Genomic DNA, 24246 nt, shown 5'->3' with positions numbered 1-24246 from the left:
GAGGAGCGCAGAGAGACAGGTGAGGGGCAGATGGAAAGGAGGAGCGCAGAGGGATAGGTGAGGGGCAGTGGGACAGGAGGAGCTCAGTGGGACAGGTGAGGGACAGTGGGACAGGAGGAGCGCAGTGGGACAGGTGAGGGACAGTGAGACAGGAGGAGTGCAGTGGGACAGGTGAGGGACAGTGAGACAGGAGGAGCGCAGAGAGACAGGTGAGGGGCAGATGGACAGGAGGAGCACAGAGGGACAGGTGGGGGGCAGTGGGGACAGATGGGTGGTAGTGGGGACAGATGGGTGGTAGTGGGACAATGTGGGGGACAGGAGTAGGAAGTGGAACAGGTGTGGGGCAGGGTGACATGTGGGGGCAGTGTGATGGATGGGGGGCAATGGGATGGGGAAGGGAAGTAGAACAGGTGGGGGGCAGTGTATCAGGGGACAGTGAGACAGGACCGAGGGAGCACCAGTCCTCCAAGCACTTACCTGTCCAGCAGCGGCTCCACCAGATGGTGTCAGGATCATTCCAGGATGGGCGTCTGTGTCCCTTCTCCCCCACTATCTCCTGCGGCTGCTGCAAAGGAGTGGGCCGGCTCCACCCCCTTCACCTCGTCCTCTTCTGCTTCCTCCTCCACTGCACCTTTTGGCCTTAATGAGGATCACGGCACACTGATAGTGGGCCCCCGCCCCTCACGCACACCGGGTATCTGCCCAGCACTCCGCTCTCCTCTGCATGGCGGTCCTTTCCCATGGAAGTGACCCTTCCGTGGGAAAGGGGGGGGGGGCGGCACTGCCTCCGTGCTGCCCCCCTGAAAAGTGCCGCCCTAGGCAAATGCCTAGTTTGCCTAGCGGCAAATACGCCCGTCTATACATCCATTTGTCCATCCTGTATCCTATGGGGCAAGGGTAGGGTTGAGAGAGCAGCCTCAGAGCCAGGAATTAACTCTTAACCACTTGCCATCCTGAGGCAATTTACTACCCATAATAACGAGGCCTCTTTTTGCTATTCGGCGCTGCACTAGTTCAACTGATAATGGTACAGTACCCAAACAGAATTTACGCCCTTTTTTTCCACGCTATAAACAAAAAAAGACCAAACATTTTTAAGAAAAACTATATTTTTTTACTTTCAGCTATAAAAAATATATAGCAAACTCAAAGTTAGTCATAAATGTAGGCCAAAATGTATTCGGCTACATGTTTTTGGTAAAACAATCCCAATAAGTGTATATTGATAGTAAATGCTATAACTTTCACACAAAGCAATCTATGGTATAGATAATGGAATTTACACAGCTTTTACTTTTTGATTGCCCATCACATTTCTTGAGGTGCTAAAATATCAGGACAGTACAAACATCCCCATATGACCCAGAGGCATATTGAGTCCATGAAAGATTTATTTTTTTTCCACAAGTTTCTGGAAAATGACAAAACCTTTTTTTTTTTTTTTTTTTACACAAAGTCTTCATTTAAATTATATATTGCTCACACAAGCCATGAGTATATGTGGAATTACACCCCAAAATACATTCTGCTACTTCTACCGAGTATGGGGATACCACATGTGTGAGACTTTTCGGGAGCCTACCCACATACAGGAGCCTGCAATCCAATGACCTCTTTGAAAGTCTGAAGGTGCGTAACTTTCTCATTTCACTTTCTCATTACCTATCACAGTTGTGGAGGCCCTGGAATGCCAGCATAGCAGCAACAACCCCCCCCCCCCCCAAAAAAAAAAAAAAAAAAAGAAAAAAAACCTTTCTGGAAAGTAGACACCCCAAGGAATTTAAAAGGAGGCATGGTGAGTATTTTACAGACCTCATTTTTTCTCACAAGGTCTGAAATATAGAAGAAAAGAGAAACATGTTTTTATTTTCTTTCTTCCTTTATCAAAAACTTGTGACAACAAACGAGATCTGCAAAATCATCACCATGCTTCTTACCAAATTCCTTGTGGTGTCTACTTTCCAAAAAGGGGTCATTTGGGGGAGTTAGGTGCTATCCTGGCATTTCAGGACCTTCAAAACTGTGATAGGGGTAGTGAGAAAGTGAAATGAGGAAATAAAGCCCTTTAAAATCCTGAAGGTGCTTGTTGGATTTTGGGGTCCTGTACTTAGCTAGACTGCCAAAAATTCTCTCACATGTGGTACCCCCATATTCGGGAGAAGTAGCAAAATGTATTTTGGGGAGTAATTCCTCATATACCCATGTCATGTATGAGCAGTAAATAATTTAAGTGCCAATTTTGTGTAAAAAAAACTTTTGTCATTTTTCAAAAACGTGGTAAAAAAAAATAAATGATTCTATTGCCTCAGCATATCTCTCAGCAAATAGTTTGGGGTGTCTACTTTGCAAAAACGGGTTGTTTTGGGGGGTGGGGGCGTTTTATGCCCAACATTAGAAGTTTATGCCACACATCATTCACTCTTCTAACCACCTGAAGACCAAGACTTTTCTGACACTTTTTGTTCACATCAAAATAATTTCCTAGCAATAAATACTGATTTTTTTCAACGCCCAAACATTATATCTATTTTTTAAAGCAGACACACTAGCAGGGGCGGACTGACAACTCATGGGGCCCCTGGGCAATAGGGGATCATGGGGCCCCTGCGTCCTTGCCCAAACTCAAAAAAGGTACCAGGGGCATCTCATGGGGCCCCCTACTGACCCCGGGCCCTTGGGCAGCGCCTGAGTTTCCAAATGGTCAGTCGGCCACTGCACCCTAATGAATAAAATGGTGGGTGCTGTAATTTTTCATGTCACAGAGTACTTGTGCAGAGATTTTTCAAACAACTTAAAAAAAAAAACACTTTTTTTACTTTTAAGTTTAAAACTTGTACTGTATATAGTTCCAGGCAGTTGTCCTCAGTTTCACAGTTCCATTGGGCATCCCATACACCCCTATGCAAGATCAATTTCCCTAATAAAACATCAAAACAGAGCTCAAGGACTGGTTAGTGTCTCCTGGATGCAAGTTATTGTGAAAATGTGTGTTGGCTGGCTGAGCAGGACTATAGGGGAACCCAAAACATCAGTGACCCCTAAGGGGTAGTGCTATACAAGGAAACATAATACCTGAGTAGTATATATATCTGTATAGTAATATGTGGTAATAAACTCAACATATTTGGATGACAATATATGAGATGATGTCCATAATATGATGTATAGAAATACAAAGGTATCAGCTGATTAGAACATATCATATATAATGTACTACCAGTGTCTGCCATGACATGACACCTGACACCCTGTAATGGGCGGAGCCCTTTGTATGTCTCCCAATGTCTGCCATGACAGGACACAAGGATCTCCTGTGATCGGCCGATGTTTTTGTTCCCGGCTCCTTGTAGTCAGCTAGAGATGAGCCGAGTTGTGTATTAGAGGGAAATGTTTGGTGATCTCCCCTCTTCCCTCGTGTAATGTGAAGCGGATTGTAGTGGGGGATGGGAGCAGATTGTTTTGTGGGTAGAATGTGTCCCCCCAAGCAGGTAGAAGGCAGAATGGGCCCCCCACTCCGGAGGATGGTTGTGTTTGCAGCCTCTGTGTTCAGCCTCGTGAGCAGCTCCTGACAGCTGGAAGTGACCCCCGATAAGTGACAGTCCAGGGAGCAGATCGGCTCCCCGGTGCACATCGGACATCGTTCTATTTCGGATTAAATCGTTTTTTTTATCTACCGGGAAACACATGAAGGGAGAGAATATACTCCAACACTGGAATGACAGCCAGTGGGCGTGTCTGATGTGTAACCAATAGCAGCTCAGAGTCGAGTTGTGTGTCAACCAATCGCAGTGTTAGAAGGTCTGTATAAAAGGCGGAGCGCCGTGTGATTTGTAATGAACTATCGTGGAAACATTTCCCGAGTCATGACGGAGACTGAGAGCGCCCCAGCCGCCGCCAAGAAGAAGCCGGCTAAGAAGGCGTCAGCCGGAGGAGGAGCCAAGAAAGGCATCAAGAAGGCGTCCGGTCCCGCCGTGTCCGAGCTCCTCGTCCAAGCCGTGTCCGCTTCCAAGGAGCGCAGCGGGGTGTCCCTGGCCGCCCTCAAGAAGGTCCTGTCCGCCGGAGGATACGATGTGGACAAGAACAAGAGCCGCCTGAAGATCGCCCTCAAGGCGCTGGTGACTAAGGGGAGCCTCGTCCAGGTCAAAGGCCATGGGGCCTCCGGATCGTTCAAGAGCAACAAGAAGCCATCGGCTGCTGCCAAGCCCAAGAAACCAGCGGCCAAGAAGGTTGCCAAGTCCCCCAAGAAGGCGGCCGGCAAAGCCCCCACCGCAGCCAAGAGCCCCAAGAAGCCGGCCGCCAAGAGACCGGCAAAGGCTGCCGCCAAGAAGGTGACCAAGAGCCCCAAGAAGAGCAAAGCTGCAGCCAAGCCGAAAAAAGGAGCCAAGAGTCCCGCTAAGGCCAAGCCGGCAGCTAAGAAGGCGGCTCCGAAGAAAAAATAATGGGCGGCGACCTCCATCTCCACCCCCCAAAGGCTCTTCTCAGAGCCCCCCACCTCCCCTTAACAGAGCTCTCCATACATACACCGACCACGAGCCGCATTCTCCCTCCTCCAGTCTCCATCCTCCTCACATTATACACTTGTCCCTTATAGGTCATCCAATGATTCCTGGTTGGCCAAAGGAGAGATCCCTCCCGATACATTTCACAGGCCCGACCCCCCTCCACACACACCGACATCTGTCATATGCGAATTGGAGATCTGATATTTCCCGCACACTGGGGTGGGGGAAGGTAACCATGAACATTTTCCGCACACTGTCTGTGGGATGGGGGGGAGCAGTAACAATGAACTTTTCCCGCACAATGTGGGATGGGGGGAGGGGTAACAATGAACATTTCCCGATCCTTCTACAAGGAATTCCCAGCCTTCATTATTATTGTGGAAGTTGTACGGAAACGCCATGTAATGATCGGGGACACATCATCCTCTGGACGGGATCTAATGATCGCACCGAGAACATCGTGTTGTGCGGACAATGGACTCCTTCCTATGGATGGATCGCCTCTACAACACAATACAGCACGGGGAGCGGCTTTCCAGGTGCCATTTGGAGGAAAACAACCAATCTTCGGGCTCTGCGAGTCTCCGGGGAAGATCCGCTACAGTCTGCTATTGGCTGACAGATAAAACGCCGGATGTTGTGATTGGTGGTGAGGAATATTTGTAAATGTCACCTGTTCTAGTTGCTGCAATGATTACCCCCCAGATGATCGATAGGGAATCGTGAGACAGAAAAGGTTTCGGGGAGTTTCCAGATTCTCCACAATGATGAATTGTATTTTCTATAGAACACCGGCCGGGGCGGCACACGGAGAGCAGAAGGAAGAATCCTCCCGGTGTGTCCGTGTGTCCCGCCCCGGCGGAGCGATGTGATCTGTGATGAGCCCGTTGTAGTATCGGAGGAGGTAATAGAGGACATGACTGACCCCCCAATATTATTATTATACAGGATTTATGGCGCCAACAGTTTTCTCAGCGCTTTACAATATAAAGGGAGACAATACAGTTCAATATAGGAGGGCCTGATCCTGGGAGCTAACAATCGAGGAGAAATCTAGTTGGAAACAACATAAAGGAAAATCCAGGCATCCAGCACACCCAAATGTATTAGATGCTTTGGAAGATTTTTTCAGCAGTGGTAAAACAGTGATAACAGAGGCGAGGACAGTCATACAGATACAGAATGTATTAAAGTATTATTTTATAGTAAAACCTTTTTCCAAGTAGCAACAGAATCGCTTAAAGCAAACTGTACCATGGAAAGATGTGGAAGCACAAATAACACCAACTGACGTATGTAAAGGGACCACAAAAGATATCCAAAGAATATTCATGTATAAAAACCATTCAGACACCCAGATATCTTGTAGAGAAGTAGATGCCCCTCTGATTAGAGCTACAGGAACTAAATATTGTATAAATATTAAAATTAGCATAACGCAGACTTTTTTCATGCCAGAATTTCGATATCATTTGTGGCGCTGGTTACATTTGTGTTGAATAGTGACATCTCCGTGTGGAGGGGGATCATTCGGATGGTTATGAGCGGTTTAGAAAGGAAGATTTAAAAGAGGGAATGCCGATCCCAGGGAGGAGAGGAGGAATTGCCCGATTTCCCTGATATTATACAGATTCCCGTCTATCCTATTCATTGTAGTTCGGTAGTGTAGAGCTCTGTGTGGGGGGAGGTTGTGCTCTGAGAAGAGCCGTTGGTTGGTAGAATGTCTATTGGGGGGGGGTGTCTAGGCCCTCTCTCCGCGGATGCGGCGTGCCAGCTGGATGTCTTTGGGCATGATGGTGACCCTCTTGGCGTGGATGGCGCAGAGGTTGGTGTCCTCGAAGAGTCCGACGAGATAAGCCTCTGCGGCCTCCTGCAGAGCCATGACGGCGGAGCTCTGGAAGCGCAGGTCGGTCTTGAAGTCCTGGGCGATCTCTCGGACGAGGCGCTGGAAGGGCAGCTTGCGGATGAGCAGCTCGGTGGATTTCTGGTAGCGGCGGATCTCTCGGAGAGCCACGGTGCCGGGCCTGTAGCGGTGAGGCTTCTTCACTCCGCCGGTTGCCGGGGCGCTCTTGCGGGCGGCTTTGGTGGCCAGCTGCTTGCGGGGAGCTTTCCCTCCGGTGGACTTACGGGCGGTCTGCTTGGTACGAGCCATTACTTCTCAGATCTGGAATGGGAACTGAAGCCGCTCTGTAGAGAGATTTATACACATCCCTGCCCTCTGATTGGAGAACTACGTCACGCCCCTTCTAATGATTGGTTTACATTAAAAAAAAGCGGAATTTTCAAAAAGCCCGCCAGGATCTGCACGTTATGTGTGTTGCAAGAGAAGCCCGCTGTGTCAGGGGTGGGGGAGGGGAGGTCCTCCACATCATACAATGCTCGGAGCTCTCCTTACTACCAAAAAAGAGAAGATTAATCAGAGATCTGCTAATAATCAGAGATCAGAGACTCCCTGTACAATGTAACAATTACATCCATTGACATCGGACTGGATTCCTCCATAATACAGTGAATGGGATGACAGAAGATCCTCCTCCGATCTCACGGATCCGATGATTCCTCTGTTCGGGACTAAGAAGCAGAACGTTTGTCGCCCATCTCGGTCCATCCAGCACAATTGTGGACTAACAGGGACAGTCAGAAGGGCTGCAATGTATTGTCTATAGAAGAGCGAGATGACAAGAGACATGACTTGTGTGCGGATCTGGGAGGAGATACAATGTGATTTCTGCCTTTTCTCTCCGAATCCCACTTCCAAGGACAATCCGATCCCGGCGAGGACAGTGTGGACTTTGATGGCACAATGACAATCTATCGCTGAGGATGGGAGGAGGCGGACATCTAGTCTGCAGCAATTCATCCCATTCATTTTACATTTACGAGTTTATTTGTAACAAACATTATTTTATTTATATGTCTTATATTTTCAGAATGTTTTTTTTTAATTCCCGCCAAGATCTGCAGGTTATCTCTGTTAGCAGAATATCCCGATCTCTCTGGGAGCTCCTTACTGCCAGATGAGAAAACATTGATAAGAAAGATGTTTATAATTATATATTCAAACGTCTTATCAATGTAAGAATTGCAATCTCCGAGAGAGGACTATTACTGTCCATAATTCAGTAAATTAGATGACGTAAAGTAAAGGGGGAGGGAAATAAATTGGTCCAATGCCCCCCCTTCATGATAACTGTATTACAATTTGTAACCTCCACTTTCCATTTTGTGTATTAATCTGATGCACCTGAAATTCACTGAATGTTGTACAGAAAAAGAGAGAGGAAAAAAAGAAAGATACATACATATACACAGTGGTGTATTTAGATTTTGTGCAGCCCCATATGATCCATCAGTGTAGGGAGGGAGGCAGGGAGATCCCACAGAACACATCACTGCTCACCTCCTCTGGGCTCATTCCTCTCCGACACTTCTCTCTCTGCTCCAGACTGTCCTCTGGTCTTGGCTCGTCAGCTGCTGGAGGGAGAGGTACAGGACCATCGCCCTGCAACTGCCCTCCCCCGCATTGATTCTCCTGCTCTCCGGGCGACTGCAAGGGTACCCATGCGAAGCTTCTGCTGGCGGCCCTGCATGGCTCTGTCCCCCGCTGCCCAAAAGGTTGACAATGTTTCCCTTCAGCTCAGATGATACAAACCTGAGCTACACTACATCTGAGTCAGAGCTCCCTAGTATCTGTTCAGACGCCTCGTCCCCATAGAGGGATATATATGCTTCCACTACCTGGTTCCCCCTTCGTACCAGGCAGGCTCTAGTGATATGGTAACACTAGGAATGATTCTCTTTCAAATGCTACTGAGGGAACTAATGTCTTTCACAAGTTTAACTTAACCAAACATAAGTCATCTGAGATCCTGCTATTGTCTGTGCTCTCTATTCTTTACTTACCTCTCCCTTTTAACACCCCCACCTTTCTTTCTACTCCCTCTTTTACTGCATCTTATCTTCTGTTCCACTAAACATTCCCCCCCCCCCCCCCCTCTCTTTCCTGGATATTTTACTATCCATTGTCCAGACACAAGAGTTAGTTGTATCAACCTTGATTTTCTAAATGTCTCGATATTATGTGAATGTTTTTGGTTATAAAATAAATTTGGGATGTTAATAATGCTTCAATGATACAGCACGTGTTGTATACTGTCAAACCTCCAATAAAAAAAATCCCTTAAAAATAAATATTCCACCCATAATCCCCATGCAGATCCATAATAACCACTTAATAGAAATGCATTACATGTTTGCTTGTTTAGAATTTGTCATCTTTATTTTGTACTGGTTCCTAATGAAGTTGAAATGTAATGCTTTCCACATCTCGTACTACATGAAATCAGTAAATCTATTCCTAGTAATATATGGAGTAATGTTTCCATGATTTCTGTATTATTTCCTATGATGCCATGTTACAGCCGCACATATATCAGTCAGTGAAGAGTTAAACATTCGCCTCTACTACGTGTAACAATGTATCAAGCAGAGCAGAAAAGAGAAACAAGAAAATCCTTCCCGTCTATGTGTGTAATATAGTGACACCTAATGGGAGTGTTGAGCATTGCAGCCAATCCTCCCATCCCCCCAATGCGCAGGTTAGTCCGTCCCTAGAACGAATGTCCAGTGTAAGTGTGACGTGTGGGGGACCTCTAGCGGCAATACAATGTGATGACAGCTCAGTGATTGGAATGGTGGGCGGCTCTTAGAAGAGCCTTTGTGTCCTTGTTGGGATGATGGGGCCCCGGGGGGCGGGGGGATTACTTGGCGCTGGTGTACTTGGTGACGGCCTTGGTGCCCTCGGAGACGGCGTGCTTGGCCAGCTCTCCGGGCAGGAGGAGGCGGACGGCGGTCTGGATCTCCCGGGAGGTGATGGTGGAGCGCTTGTTGTAATGAGCCAGGCGCGAAGCTTCGCCGGCGATGCGCTCGAAGATGTCATTGACGAAGGAGTTCATGATGCTCATGGCCTTGGACGAGATGCCGGTGTCGGGGTGGACCTGCTTGAGCACCTTGTACACGTAGATGGCATAACTCTCCTTCCTAGTCTTCCTCCGCTTCTTGCCGTCCTTCTTCTGAGTCTTGGTCACGGCTTTCTTGGAGCCCTTCTTGGGCGCCGGCGCAGACTTGGCTGGTTCAGGCATGATCAGGGTTCACCACTGCTTGGCTGGCTGCGGGGAAAGTGTGCTGGAGCCGCCCTCATGTGCTGCTTTTATAGGCGGCCTATGCAAAGGAGCCTCATCCCTCCTCACTCTCCTATTGGAGGGCTCAGTCATGCGATGGAGAGTGACGTCAAGCTTTCTTTTCCCTATTACAGATTGGAAGGGAAACAAGTCTTACTGCTATTGGCTGAATTCAAAAGCAACCAATCCCAGCGTGTGACGTCAGAGCATGGAGTGTATAAAGGAGAGGAAGCGGCTGCTGGGACCTATCTGTGTGTGATTCGTCAGTCATCCAATCATGTCTGGTCGCGGCAAACAAGGAGGCAAGGCTCGGGCTAAGGCCAAGACCCGATCGTCCCGGGCCGGTCTGCAGTTCCCCGTCGGTCGTGTTCACCGTATTCTCCGGAAGGGTAACTATGCCCAGCGGGTCGGGGCCGGAGCTCCCGTCTATCTGGCCGCCGTCCTGGAGTATCTGACGGCTGAGATCCTGGAGCTGGCCGGCAACGCCGCCCGAGACAACAAGAAGACCCGCATCATCCCCCGACACCTCCAGCTGGCTGTCCGCAACGACGAGGAGCTCAACAAGCTGCTGGGCGGCGTCACCATCGCCCAGGGAGGAGTCCTGCCCAACATCCAGGCCGTGCTGCTGCCCAAGAAGACCGAAAGCCACAAGGCCGCCAAGAGCAAGTAATCCCCCCACAGGATTCCCTTCTATCCGCCAACACAACGGCTCTTCTCAGAGCCCCCCACATCTCCATACAAAGGGCGGACATACGGCTTCTATGGGATGGAGTCTCGGGGAGGAGAAGTCGGAGATCCTTTGCTTACATTGTCGCAAGATGGAAAGTAATTGATTTTATTATTATTATACAGTATTTATAAAGCGCCAATAGTTCGCTCAGCGCTGTACATTACAAAGGGGGACAGAACAATACAATGCAAAACATGAGGGGATTGAGGGCCCTGCTCTTTGGAGTTTACAATCTAGGAGGGAGGGGAGAGTTATAAAGAGTAATAGAAAATGCTTTCAGTGTGAGACTCTGGGGAAATGACATCTTATTCCGGGGACTGATCTTATCCGCCTTCCTTAAATTGTGATATGTTGGGATGGGAGTCAGCGACTTCTTCCCTCCATCCTGCTCTGTAGATCTCGGATTAGTAAAGGACGTTCTGGGATGGAAGCTGTCACGTGTTTGTAATGACAATTCGAAAAGGTGGAAATCCTTCCCGCCGTCCGGACGCCGGGAAGGATTTCTATGTTGAACTGTCTGGGGAGAAAGTGATCTCTCGGCGCCCCGGGATTGGGCGGGTTATTTGTAGCTGATAACCGGTTTTCACATCAGAATTCTAAAAGATAAAAATAGAAAAGGATTTCAGTGAGATTATCACATTTCCTCCCCACATTGTTTTTTGTCTTATTTGAATAATAAACTGTCATTGCTTCAATTGTCTAATACATTCCAATTTCCCGCCGGAGTTCTATGGACCGTTACCGACAATCTGCATCCATTTACCGTTTTATCTGCGAAGATCGATCAATCCTTCCATTCATTCCGAGCATTGCAGATATTCATGTGAAATGTTTTATTTGTACTTAAAACCCGACAAGATGGAGACATTCCTGCACTAGGAATAGAGATCTCCGAATACTTGTGTTTTTTTTCTAGTCGTAACAAATGCATTACTGGCTGATGGAGACAACGCCCACAGCTGTGATTGGCTCAGATTTCAAATTCTCCCCGCCGGAATGTATACATCGTTCCAGAGAAATATTCCGCCCGATTATACCGCCAAATCCGAGCCGGAGAACAAAGGAGATCATCAGATGAGACATTTATCCGAGAAATATCACCGCTTTAATTCCAGACAGTTGTATTGATTAGTCAGGGATGTCTACAGATGGATGTCGGTGATTACTGAGTCATGTCAATCCTTGTTCTGTTCTCTCTGTCCCCAGGATCCTCTATATCCAATGTGTTTGCGGACTAAATCACAATGACTAGAAATGGATTCTGATGATTACTTTCAGATATTGTCTTCTCAGAATCCAGGATCCCCCCCCCCCCCAACATACAGAACATCAGTGACATTATTCATGTCATAGATCTCTACCTTTCTATATGATGATAAAGTTTTGTACAATTCTATATCAGATCTGTATACGATCATGTCCTTAACAATTTCAGACCCCCCCCCTTATCACATCCAGAATATTGAAATATCTTGTAAAAGAAGGTAATCATGACACTGCCAGATAAATATGTACAATGAATCGATAGAGGAAATATTACATATCTGAAGAATCAAATCGGTTTATCTTTGTATGAGCATCAATTAACCCTTTCATTATTCGGGGCTCAGATTGGCCACAATCGTTATATGCACATTGCGATCACCGACATGTTTATTTCACTCAGACGTTATAATGCAAAATGGCATTCCGAACCAGATCCATCCCGATTACTGGTCACACACCATGCAATCAGGTGATCGGACAGATTAATTGGTGAAATTACTGAACTATCTTTCCATGACGTCATCCTGTTATATAGAATGACTTACGGATAGTTCCATCACCCCCTATTATTGGAATGAGCGGCAATCCTTCTCCCCCCAGGAGGAGCAGATAGAATCCTGGAGATCATCAATCAATAGCCCTTTGTATGAGAAGGTGGGCGGCCCTGAGAAGGGCCTTTGTGAAGATATATGGGGGGGGCGGTTGTGAGGATTTATCCTCCGAATCCGTAGAGGGTGCGTCCCTGCCGTTTGAGAGCATAGACGACATCCATGGCGGTGACGGTCTTCCTCTTGGCGTGCTCGGTGTAGGTGACGGCATCGCGGATGACATTCTCCAGGAAGACTTTCAGCACTCCGCGGGTCTCCTCATAGATGAGGCCGGAGATGCGCTTGACTCCCCCTCTGCGGGCCAAACGTCGGATGGCGGGTTTGGTGATGCCCTGGATGTTGTCCCGGAGCACCTTCCTGTGGCGCTTGGCGCCGCCTTTCCCCAGACCCTTCCCTCCTTTACCGCGACCAGACATGACGACTCTTCTCTGCTGCAAACACCGACTGAGCTCTGGGCTGGGCCCGCCTTCCTTTTATACAGCCTGAGCGGACCTGATGGGAACCTTCCTGGGAAGAGGCGGAGTCACACTTATTCATTACACAAAATTGGATTCATTTGTAACCATGATACACATTTCAAATATATAAATCCATCTCCAGGAGAGAAATCTATTCATTCTTCTCAATGGTTTTCTATTTCTTCCTCGGAGATTACACAGAAACATTCATCTTTCACATTTCAGAACACAAACCATCATCACCAGTTACTATTGTTAGCAGCAATTTAATATTGATAAATATGACTTGGAAATAAACAACACAAACATTTATACCGATGCCCCACGTTCCTGTTTAGAATTCCGGGCGGACCTGAGGGGAGACTGATGGAAAGGGGCGGGGTCCCAGCGAATCATTCCTCTGAAGAGAATTTCATTGATTTAGACCCTTGTAAACATTTGGATGATTTTTAGTGACTGATTTGGAGGAGGAAACCGATTTGGTTCCTCAGACATGTCATATGTTCTCTCTGGATACATTGTCCGTATTTCTCTGGCAGTCTCCTTATTTCTACCAGTCATTTCACATTTGTTTTTATGAATATTCTGGATGTGATATGGGGGGGGGGGATCTGTAACTGCTACATGTCTGAAGGAGGGACACATAAATATCGGTCAGTGACATGATCGTATACAGATGTGATCATGGAATCTACAATACTTGTATTCACAATGTTTTACATGATTCGGTAAATATGGAAATCCATCTCCAGACTCATCAATACATCTACTTGGAATGAAAGCGATGATAATACTTCTCGGATAAATGTCTCATCTGATCAGTTCTCAGGTCGGATTTGGCGGTATAATCGGGCGGAATATTTGTCTGAACGATCTACACAATCCCGGCGGGCAGAATGTAATGACAGCGATTTGAAATCTGAGCCAATCACAAATGTGGGCGTTGTCTCCATCAGCCAGTAATGTTTGTCTTACGAGAAGTCCATAGAAATGTATCCGGAGATCTCGGTGTCGATGTTTCTAGTGCAGGAAGTGTTTTCTTGTTCTGTAGACTTTTCATTGATCTCTTCTCTACAACTAAATCAACAAACTAATAACTAGATCTTGTCGGGTTTTGTATTCTGAGGGATTGGAGGGAAAACATAAATCTTAATAAACGTTCTTTATATGAATATTTGCAATGTCCTTATAATGATTTTTGGCTGATATCAGAGCCTGGAATGAATGGAAGGGTTGATCGATCTTCCCAGATAAAACGGTAAATGGATGCAGTCGGTTCTCCGCATCGGATTTGGCGGTAAGAGGGCGGATTGTCTGTGACGTCACATAGAATTCCGGCGCGAGATTTGAATGAAGCAATTAGAAAGTTGATCCAATGACAGTTATAGACGTTTCCTTCAGATAGTAAAACATCTTTTTTTCTACGTGGAGTGTGAAGGAGGTGATGAGATCTGTTCCCTCAGTCGGGAGGATCGTTGTTCGGTATATATTGAAGGATCTCTGATCTTCAGGAGAAACTCATCACAACTAAAGGAAGGCGGATAAGATCAGTCCCTGGAATAAGATGTCATTTCCCCAGAGTCTCACACTGAAAACATCTCCTATTATTAATGTATAATTGTCATTATAATTAAAATGTATAATATGGTATAATAAAATAATTATAACATTTTAACTTTTAAATTCTAAAAAAAAAAATAAAAAAAAGTCAGTTATTTTAGATTTTGTAACAACATAACTTGAGGATAATTGACATGGGGGAAGACACACGCCGCAGGACTTTAAAAACCGGTTCAGCTCCGCCCTATAGCAGAATTACTACTACAGGGCGGGCTCCCTGCACACAATCATATGTATATATACATGACTTGTGCTCCCGCCTTGATCGCAGGCCATGGGCGCGCGTGCCTGCCGACCCAAGGGTGCCGTGGTTCCATGCCCAACCGATCAATCAGCAGATTATGGACAGTGATGTTCAGGATGGATTTGCTGATTGATCCCTGCCCTATCAGTGATCTTCCTGTAAGTGTAGTTACACTTACACAGGTACAGGAAATGATGCAATCTTCTCTCCCTGGGTACATTCCATTCCAGAGAGAGAAGAAAGCAGATCCACGTGGGTCAAAAGCATTACACTTTTACAGTAAAAGCACAGCTAGGTCACATTTATCCCCCTGATCTCCCCCTGTTAACCCCTTCACTCCCCTGTCAGTATCTTTAGTACAGTGTACAGATTTTTTACTGATCACTGTATTAGTGTCTCCGGCGACTTCATCTAGCATTAGCGTCCCACAATACCTGCTCTGCACTGTAGTTTTCCACAGAGCAGCCCGGTTCATTAATTTAGTTGTTTCCTCGCCAGCATTCCTTGGCCCCTCTTTCCTATCCAGCGCCCCCAGAACAAGCACCTTGTTCTGGTGTGAGCCCAAAAAGACTCATTCATGAGCCACGGATCCCAGAGAGGCAAGCTCTTCAAGCACATCATGAAATCAGGATGGAGATCCACTTCAAGTAAGCATTAGTGTGCCTGGGGGAGGGGGGACCTTGTGCCTTTCCAAACACAGTAAATGCTCCAAGAATGTTTACTTCAACTCCTGAAATGGTTAAAAATTTAAAAAAAAAATACTCTAGCTAGCCTACACTAAGAAGGGATTGTCATGATGAAATGTCAATGATCGTTTGATCTCATTTTACAGGAGTGATCCTGCTGGAGGGTCAAGCTTCAAAAAAGCCACCTTCATGTCTTCCACTCACCTCAATTTGTGGCCAGTGGATATTTTGTGGCACCAGGAAAGAACTGGCAGCAAGGACCTGCATAAGCACCCTGGCATGCCAGAGGTGGTTTGGAAGCAACACAGCAACTTGACCATCCCTTTGCTTTATGCTGCTTATGGGGGTGTGCAATTGCTTCTCATTCTTGAACAAACTTTCACTGAATATCAGAGCCCCATATTTTCCAGATTTGTTTGAGCCGTGTGCTGGCAAACAGTGGAGCCATTTTTTGTTTTGAACATAAATTGGGAGCTGGCAGCCATATCTTACCATCAGGCCATGTATTTGCCTTTTTTTTTTTTGTTTTGTCGAATAAAGACTATTTTTTGGTTCCTTAAAAAAGTGTTATATCCTCTTGATTCTATTTCCTAGACTTAAGATGGTCAGTTAATATGCAATGTGATGAAAAGTCAGTGCAATTTCCTCCACATGTAGCTAAAGTCTGTAATAGAAGGAGCTACCGGAACAATGGATTCATTTAGAGTGGGCCAGGCCCATATAGTACATCATGGAGATTTGCTATGAAGGAACATTCATGTTTGGATACCTCAGCTCATGTGGTTTTGGTCCAAATTATTCTGGCCATTGCAGCGTATTGACTATTGCAGCTCAACATAGATCAGGCATACAGAAAAGTGTACCTTGTCCATAGAATAGCCACTGGGAGGTCCTATCTGGGCACAGAGATTTGGCCTATGCATATTTGGGTACATTGGGGAACATGAGAATTCAGGCTGCTTTATTTTACTAAGGGGTTACTTCATGCTTGCTTTAGGGGAAACATTACTAATAATTGTTGTATTTTCATTTGAAAACATGTCCAATTCCTAGATACATTGAGGTACGTAGCAGAGGTTCAAAGTATTCCATAGAAGAAGATATTGTTCTTTCTAACTATACAGGTGGCACAGACACAAGCATACACCCAGGGCCACTGTTAGATATTACGGGTCCCCGTACAGCCTACCTGACAGGCTCCACATCACCAGCAAAAATATCAACATTATATTTATGGTAAAAATAAACTAAAAACATTATTAATAGACATAATCCCAACCAAATTCCTTTTAAATCTCAGTGATAAAACTGTACTGAGTTCATAAATAAAGCTAAGTGTTATTGAGGTCTTGGGGCTCATTCACATGGGTGCTGTGGCCTGTAGAGTGTGAATCAGTGGTTTGTTTATGTGGCTGATGCCGATTCAAGGAAACCTATGTTACACTATGGAAATGCCACAGGATATAATTTGACAATCATATGGGTGCAGGTGTAAAGCCCTGAACACAGACAGTGAGAATTCAGGGCCACTTCCCCACGCCTGCACACCTGTCAGATTAAAACCTGTGTTCATACAGCTGCTGTGTCCCCATAATGTAACAGGTGCCTCCAGCCACATGAACAACCGACTCTTTCATGCTGTACAGGCCAGAGGACCTGTGTGAATGTGGCATTTTTGACTTTTTTCTAATTTCAATGGACTGCCTAACGTGTAGGAACATGCAAAAATACTGCAGGCATATTATTTTAAAAGTGTGTTGCACCTAACCACACAGTAGTGTGGTGCCATGCGTTTTGGTGGCTGTGAATGTGCCTGTGTTTACTAGACGTGTGGAGGTGCAATTAAGTTTGCATCATGGTACCTGCGCACATCTGCAAAGGCAATTGCATTTCTTTGCTGTGCAGGAAAATGTGTGCTCTTGCATGCGTTTCTGCACCACAAATGGTGTGAACAAATCCTAAGGGCCAGTTCACACTATAGAAACAGTCTAGAAGTGTTCCAGATGCGTTTTTGCATGCACTTTTTGGATGTGTGTTTAGAGTGTTCCAGTGCATTTTGGATGCATTTTTGACACCTTCCAGTGCATTTTTGTATCCATTCCAGTTCATTTTTTCCCCTTTCATTTTCTTCAGTTTAACTAGGGACATGTGTATTTTAGTGCTTTCCAGAAACGCTCTGTGCATTAACAATGCAGATGCAGAAAAAAGCAACTAAAACACATGTAGTGTGAACTGGCCCTAAAGGTCATTATAGGTCAGGGAACGGGACTGACCAGGAATTGTGAATTCAATCAGATTAGTGGTGAGATACAATCAAGAATCATATAATAATGCGAGATCTGAGCTGGAGGTGATAGGAAATGAGACACATTAACTTGATCAGTAAATAAATAGTAAAATAAAAAAATGGGGCGGTGATACATAGATTTGCAGATGGAACAGATGATGACGGGGGGGAAGGGGGGGGGGGGTCAAATTGTATAAGGAGAGAGGTTTAAGAGAAGATAAATAAAGTTGCAATTAAATGTAAACAGCAGGAAAAATGAAAGTTTCAAACTTGTCAGAAGAACAGGACACAGGTAAGTTTCACTCCCTTTCCACGTTCTAGTTAGTAGCCAAAATCTTAATTGATTAATCACTATTCCTGGTATTGACAGAACCCTTAAAATGTATCTACATATTTTGGGCATTCACAAATGTCATGGAGCTTACCATCTAAGACCAGAAACTCAGACATATACTAGGCCCAATTAACCTTACAGCATGTCTTTGGAGTGTTGGCAGAAACACACCCGTGCAGAGAAAGAATGCAAACTCCAGACAGGTGCAGCAATGACTGGGATTAGAACCCATGACCCAAGTGCTGTAAATTCTGACTACTAACCACTAAGCCACTGTAGGAGACAGAGTTTGAGCTGGAATGTAGAATAGTTACATGATTAAAGAGAATGAAGATATATAATTATATTGGGAAATCAGAACTAGACATTCAAATTATTTGAGATATAAGTGTGAAAATGTTTGACATTTGAAAATAGAATGTATGACATTCATTAGGAAATGCATTATTTGGCCTATCATTTTTGGAGAGACAGCAACAAAAAAAAATATTTAAAAAAACTTTAATATAGGTGTGCTTTTTATTTTAAATTATAAGTATTCTCATATGCGAACAAATAAACGCCAACAGGACAAAGCCTGCGGTTGTGCGCCACCTAGCGAACATATCCGGCATTGCATCTAGAAATGTGACCAAAGTCATTTTGTATTTACGAACAGGAAAGAGTCTAGAAAGTAAACTCTTTCTAATCAGCTTGCTGGAAGCCTTTCTGAAGACTGACAGGTCTTGATTGATTGAATTGAGTCTGCTGTCTGTTGCTTAAAATATTTTTTTCCAGCAATAACTCATCTATGTGGTCTTTTATTAAAGAAAGAGAACAGCAGTCGTAAGAACAGCGGAGTCAAGTATCCACCAGCATGATACACACATCGAAAAGTAGAAAAGTGTTAATCGCCCATCAGCCCTCTATACGTTTCTGAGAAAGTGAAAGCATACCAATTGCACCATAGTTTATGGAATCTGGCAACCATGTCATCGGTCATAGTCAATGTCCTTTCCAACTCCTGAATGACATTAACCTCTGTTATCCAGTCTTGAATCGAGGGGGCATGAGTGATCTTCCAATGCCTGGGGATTAGGGAATTGCTTGTACGACTTCAAAGAGCACTCAGAGATATGGAGGAGGTAACATTCGGGGGCTAAGGGTAATTCAGTCTTTGTAATAGAGTATGTCAACCGCAAACTTTGTCCCAAAAAATGGCATAAGCCTTGGGCATTGCCACCAAATATGTAATAGGGAGACTTGGCTAATTCACAACACCAACATAATCCTGTCGTCTGGGGAAACCACCTCTTTAACCTATCTGGTGTAGCGTACCGTCTTTTTAACAATTTGTAGGAGGTTTCTTGAGTCCTTGTCAGGAATCTAGAAATGACCAGAAAGGTGTGGACTGACACAGGGAAACACAGGTTTCAGGTATAGTATAATAATACAGTTTATTATTAGTCACCCAGATATATATATATATATATAAACGCACAGTGAACAAACCAACCTTCCACTAATCTTAGTAGGTGCAGGAACACAGGCGTAGTCAGGGCTGGAGAGGTGGAACGGTCAGGCCGGTCAGGCCGGTCAGGGTTCTGTAATGACCGTTTGGTGGTACCTCTAGTAGTCCCCAGGACAGGATTCCCCAGGGCGCGGAATCTAAGTCCCAGTCTGCTTATTCACCAGGGCCCCTGATGGTGGGGATGGACTTGGAGCAGACAGGAACCAGGTCGCGGCCCCTGAGTACACCTGCTAGTGGTAGAGGGATCCGCCAGAGGTATGTGCAGGTACGGCTGGATCCGTGCAGGATGGATGGATGGCAGAGTAGTTAGCGTGGTCAGACGGGCCAAGTCAGCAACGTGCGGGCAGCAAGGTACCAAAAGGAGCAGGCAGAGAATGGTCAAGGTCACAAGCCGGGTTCAGTAACTCACGGACAGCGCGGTACAGGGGATCAGGCAGAAGGATGGTCAGGCAAGCCAGGGGTTCAACAGGAGACGGTCAGCAGAGGTCAGGATCAAGCTGGGTCAGCAACAAAGCAGGAACACAAGATACCAGGTACAGAGGCTCATGGGAAAACATACAACAAGGCCCAGACCACAGGCCTGGTTATGCCTTAAATATACCTTTCTGCAATCAGCCTCAGGTTTAGCTGATTGCGCGTGTGAGCTTCTGGCTGCTGAGAGCACCCGCTGGTCAGCTCTGGTACTGCAGCCCACACGGCAGGTGAGTCCCACCACCAGTGCTGAGTCCATTCCTGACAGTCCTAGTGCTGATGGAGCATTTGTGAGCAAAAATGCAGGATTTTCTCCATTGCTCACCAACTCCTGGACCTCCTTCTTACAATCCTCAAAAGGCCTACACCCCAAAGCTCTACACAATACACCATTATTATCGCTACAACTACTCTCCCTGAACTTAACTCTCCACCACTGGGTTGCTGCAGGTATGAAACACATTGGAACCCTCTTCTCAAACCAAGGCCTCTTATCCTTTCAACAGATCTCTGACAAATTCCAATTGAGTAATAAAGACTTCTACATATAGATGAATCAGAGTGACTTGCGAACCACAGGTGTGATAATTACTAGAGGATCGCAAACATGAAACACATAACTACAACTGTGTTGGAAATATCTACAAATATATGTTGCGCTCCTAAATACTTCTCAATAAATAATAATTAAATTATTACCATTAGGGCGCATGCGCGGCCGGCTCTGATGGTGGACGTGTTTTGAGAGCAGCGCTGTCCACCCGCCAGTAACCGAGCAGCTCACACCGGCCCTGGGACTGCGTCTGACATACCCTTGACAGAGATATGCATGAAAAGCATGCTTACATCTTTGCTAGAGATGAGCGAATTATTCAAAAATTCGATTCGGCTGATTCGCCGAATTTGCGGGAGAAATTTGATTTGATGAGAATTTATTCGCTGCGAATTTAACTTATTAAAAGGGTTTCTAGGCTTCAGAGAGCCTTTATATTAGTGCAGAACACTGTACCTTTAATTTAAATGCCCTTAGAGTCTGCTGGGGAAGAGAAATAATACTGTCAGTCAGTATGACATGCAGATGAGTGCCGTCGATCTTAGAATCACCGCACACTTCACTCATTTGGGCAGTCACGGGGCACAATGAAGAAGAAGAAGAAGAATGAAAAGAAGAATGAAAAGAAGAAGAAGAAGAATGAAAAGAAGAAGAATGAAAAGAAGAATGAACAGAAGAAGAAGTATGAAAAGAAGAAGAAGAAGAATGAAAAGAAGAAGAAGAAGAAGAATGAAAAGAAGAATGAAAAGAAGAAGAAGAAGAATGAAAAGAAGCAGAATGAAAAGAAGAAGAAGAAGAATGAAAAGAAGAAGAAGAAGAATGAAAAGAAGAATGAGAAGAAGAATGAAAAGAAGAATGAAAAGAAGAATGAGAAGAATGAAAAGAAGAATGAAAAGAAGAAGAAGAATGAAAAGAAGAATGAAAAGAAGAATAAAAAGAAGAAGAAGAAGAATGAAAAGAAGAATGAAAAGAAGAAGAAGAAGAATGAAAAGAAGAAGAAGAATGAAAAGAAGAAGAAGAAGAATGAAAAGAAGAATGAAAAGAAGAAGAATGAAGGGAAGAAGAAGAAGAATGAAAAGAAGAATGAAAAGAAGAAGAATGAAAAGAAGAATGAAAAGAAGAAGAAGAAGAAGAATGAAAAGAAGAAGAAGAAGAAGAATGAAAAGAAGAATGAAAAGAAGAAGAAGAAGAATGAAAAGAAGAAGAAGAAGAATGAAAAGAAGAATGAAAAGAAGAAGAAGAAGAATGAAAAGAAGAATGAAAAGAAGAAGAAGAAGAATGAAAAGAAGAAGAAGAAGAATGAAAAGAAGAAGAAGAAGAATGAAAAGAAGAATGAGAAGAAGAATGAAAAGAAGAATGAAAAGAAGAATGAGAAGAATGAAAAGAAGAATGAAAAGAAGAATGAAAAGAAAGAAGAAGAATGAAAAGAAGAAGAATGAAAAGAAGAATAAGAAGAATGAAAAGAAGAAGAAGAAGAAGAAGAAGAAGAATGAAAAGAAGAATGAGAAGAAGAATAAGAAGAAGAATGAAAAGAAGAATGAAAAGAAGAATGAGAAGAATGAAAAGAAGAATGAAAAGAAGAAGAAGAAGAATGAAAAGAAGAATGAAAAGAAGAAGAAGAAGAAGAATGAAAAGAAGAATGAAAAGAAGAAGAAGAATGAAAAGAAGAAGAAGAAGAATGAAAAGAAGAAGAATGAAAAGAAGAATGAGAAGAAGAATGAAAGGAAGAATGAAAAGAAGAATGAGAAGAATGAAAAGAAGAATGAAAAGAAGAAGAAGAAGAATGAAAAGAAGAAGAAGAAGAATGAAAAGAAGAATGAAAAGAAAACGAAGAAGAATGAAAAGAAGAAGAAGAATGAAAAGAAGAAGAAGAAGAATGAAAAGAAGAAGAAGAGGAATGAAAAGAAGAAGAATGAAAAGAAGAAGAAGAAGAAGAATGAAAAGAAGAATGAAAAGAAGAAGAATGAAAAGAAGAAGAAGAATGAAAAGAAGAAGTAGAAGAATGAAAAGAAGAATGAGAAGAATGAAAAGAAGAATGAAAAGAAGAAGAAGAAGAATGAAAAGAAGAAGAAGAAGAATGAAAAGAAGAATGAAAAGAAGAAGAATGAAAAGAAGAAAAAGCAGAATGAGAAGAAGAATGAAAAGAAGAATGAAAAGAAGAAGAAGAATGAAAAGAAGAAGAAGAAGAATGAAAAGAAGAAGAAGAAGAAGAATGAAAAGAAGAAGAAGAAGAAGAATGAAAAGAAGAAGAAGAATGAAAAGAAGAAGAATTCCAGTACAGCAAAAAGTGTATCTGCAGAGAGCTCCGCTATTTCTGACAGTTCTCTGACAGTTCCTTCACATTTACAGCGGTTGAAACATTGTATCTATTTATTTCCGAATAAAAACATCTGTATCCTAAATAGAAACAAATAGATACAATGTTTCAACCGCTGTAAATGAACTGTCAGAACTGTCAGAGAACTGTCAGAAATAGCGGAGCTCTCTGCAGTGACACTTTTTGCCGGCTGATCGGGGAAAATTTGATTTGTGCATCCGAAGTTTGCTAAAATTCGGATTCGGTGCGAATCAAATTTTTCCTAATATTCAAAACGAATTCCACTTCGCCAAGTTCGATTCGCTCATCTCTAATCTTTGCGCCAATCTCTACACAACGATATTTTTACGTCACTCAACCAACTATCAACTATAGTACAGCAACAAGAACACAGAATAGGCCACATTGAAAATAACATGGGAGACATAATCACGGCGCACAACAGCTTGATTGACGCACATGCCGATCACTCAACCGATATTGAGCAAATCAACATAAAACTAGCCGACTTGGAAGACAGATCACGCCGCAACAACATTAAGTTCAGAGGCATCCCTGAATCTATCACTAATGGTGACCTATTACCATACATAGAGCACTACATCAAAATCCTCCTTCCATCAGTCTCTGACATAGAGATCGCAATTGATCGTGCGCACCGCCTACCGAAACCCTCCTTCTTACCGGCTACCATCCCTAGAGATGTATTAGCCCGCATCCATTTCTACCATGTAAAAGACAAAATTATGTCGGCGGCCCGGAATCCGCTGCCACTACCGCCATCTCATGCAAATCTCCGCCTATATGCTGATTTATCTAAAGCTACCATCCTCGTTAGAAAAAGAATGGTATCCATCACCAAGGCCCTCAGAAACCACGGTATAGCCTACCAATGGGGGTTTCCCACCAAATTAACGGTGCGGCAACATGGTAGGATTTTTACTATTAAAACACTGGAGGCAGGCCTGGATTTACTTAAAACCTGGAATATCCTCCCTGCGGAAACACAAGATCCCGCGCATAGCTCTATGGAAGCAACATGACCTTTACAAGACATATTTTCTACTGTAACATGCTCACATTTTTTCCCAGGAGCCACTTCTTAACCTGATATTTCTGGCGTTCGGCCTAGACCCATTGAAGTTCGTACTACGTGTTTATAATAGGCTTGACTCCCTCTGGCGGTCAAGTCCTTTCGCATCCCCCGATTTTAAAGTAGCAATGTTGGCTACTTGTCATATTTGCATTTTTTGCAAATTTTTTTTACTGTTCTCTTTATCCTTCCATTTCCCTTCCCTTGGCACCACTGGACACCCACTCAAGACCCAAGTGTTAATTACCTCAATTCCTCATGGAACACTCCCCTCAATGCTCCGATTGAGCGAACGTCCTACCACCTTCACCTGAATACCTATTTTCTTGGTAAACACAACATCATGCACTTCTCTCAAATATCACACCAGATTACGGAAAAGCTGGA

General features: G+C 44.3%; 5 protein-coding genes across 5 annotated transcripts; 2 read left to right on the top strand and 3 right to left on the bottom strand.

Moving 5' to 3' along the window:
- The first annotated feature begins 3856 nt into the window (after positions 1-3856).
- On the top strand, positions 3857-4459 carry LOC149444877 (histone H1.3-like). Its single transcript, XM_089654487.1, has one exon. It carries the CDS (start codon positions 3864-3866, stop codon positions 4437-4439), a length of 576 nt encoding a protein of 191 aa, XP_089510613.1. The 5' UTR covers positions 3857-3863; the 3' UTR covers positions 4440-4459.
- A 1784-nt stretch (positions 4460-6243) lies between these two features.
- On the bottom strand, positions 6244-6654 carry LOC149444876 (histone H3). The gene has a single exon (XM_089654459.1). It carries the CDS (start codon positions 6652-6654, stop codon positions 6244-6246), a length of 411 nt encoding a protein of 136 aa, XP_089510585.1.
- A 2543-nt stretch (positions 6655-9197) lies between these two features.
- LOC149444875 (histone H2B 1.1) lies at positions 9198-9670 on the bottom strand. Its single transcript, XM_089654491.1, has one exon. The coding sequence runs from the start codon at positions 9641-9643 to the stop codon at positions 9263-9265; it is 381 nt and encodes a 126-aa protein (XP_089510617.1). The 5' UTR covers positions 9644-9670; the 3' UTR covers positions 9198-9262.
- Positions 9671-9936: 266 nt separating this feature from the next.
- Positions 9937-10410, top strand: LOC149444874 (histone H2A type 2-B-like). The gene has a single exon (XM_089654488.1). The coding sequence runs from the start codon at positions 9960-9962 to the stop codon at positions 10350-10352; it is 393 nt and encodes a 130-aa protein (XP_089510614.1). The 5' UTR covers positions 9937-9959; the 3' UTR covers positions 10353-10410.
- Positions 10411-12390: 1980 nt separating this feature from the next.
- Positions 12391-12702, bottom strand: LOC149444873 (histone H4). The gene has a single exon (XM_089654458.1). The coding sequence runs from the start codon at positions 12700-12702 to the stop codon at positions 12391-12393; it is 312 nt and encodes a 103-aa protein (XP_089510584.1).
- Between the last annotated feature and the right edge of the window lie 11544 nt (positions 12703-24246).

This window comes from Staurois parvus, unplaced genomic scaffold, assembly GCF_062004578.1.
Source record: "Staurois parvus isolate SC_StPar_1 unplaced genomic scaffold, SC_StPar_1.0 ptg000769l, whole genome shotgun sequence".
Lineage (NCBI taxonomy): Eukaryota > Metazoa > Chordata > Amphibia > Anura > Ranidae > Staurois > Staurois parvus.
Note: the sequence above shows the minus strand (reverse complement) of the source record. Positions and strands in the feature narration are given on the sequence as shown.

What these genes read in the sequence shown, in the direction of transcription:
- LOC149444877 (XM_089654487.1), top strand. Translation starts at nt 3,864, where the DNA reads ATGACGGAGACTGAGAGCGCCCCAGCCGCCGCCAAGAAGAAGCCGGCT.
- LOC149444875 (XM_089654491.1), bottom strand. Translation starts at nt 9,643, where the DNA reads ATGCCTGAACCAGCCAAGTCTGCGCCGGCGCCCAAGAAGGGCTCCAAG.
- LOC149444873 (XM_089654458.1), bottom strand. Translation starts at nt 12,702, where the DNA reads ATGTCTGGTCGCGGTAAAGGAGGGAAGGGTCTGGGGAAAGGCGGCGCC.
- LOC149444876 (XM_089654459.1), bottom strand. Translation starts at nt 6,654, where the DNA reads ATGGCTCGTACCAAGCAGACCGCCCGTAAGTCCACCGGAGGGAAAGCT.
- LOC149444874 (XM_089654488.1), top strand. Translation starts at nt 9,960, where the DNA reads ATGTCTGGTCGCGGCAAACAAGGAGGCAAGGCTCGGGCTAAGGCCAAG.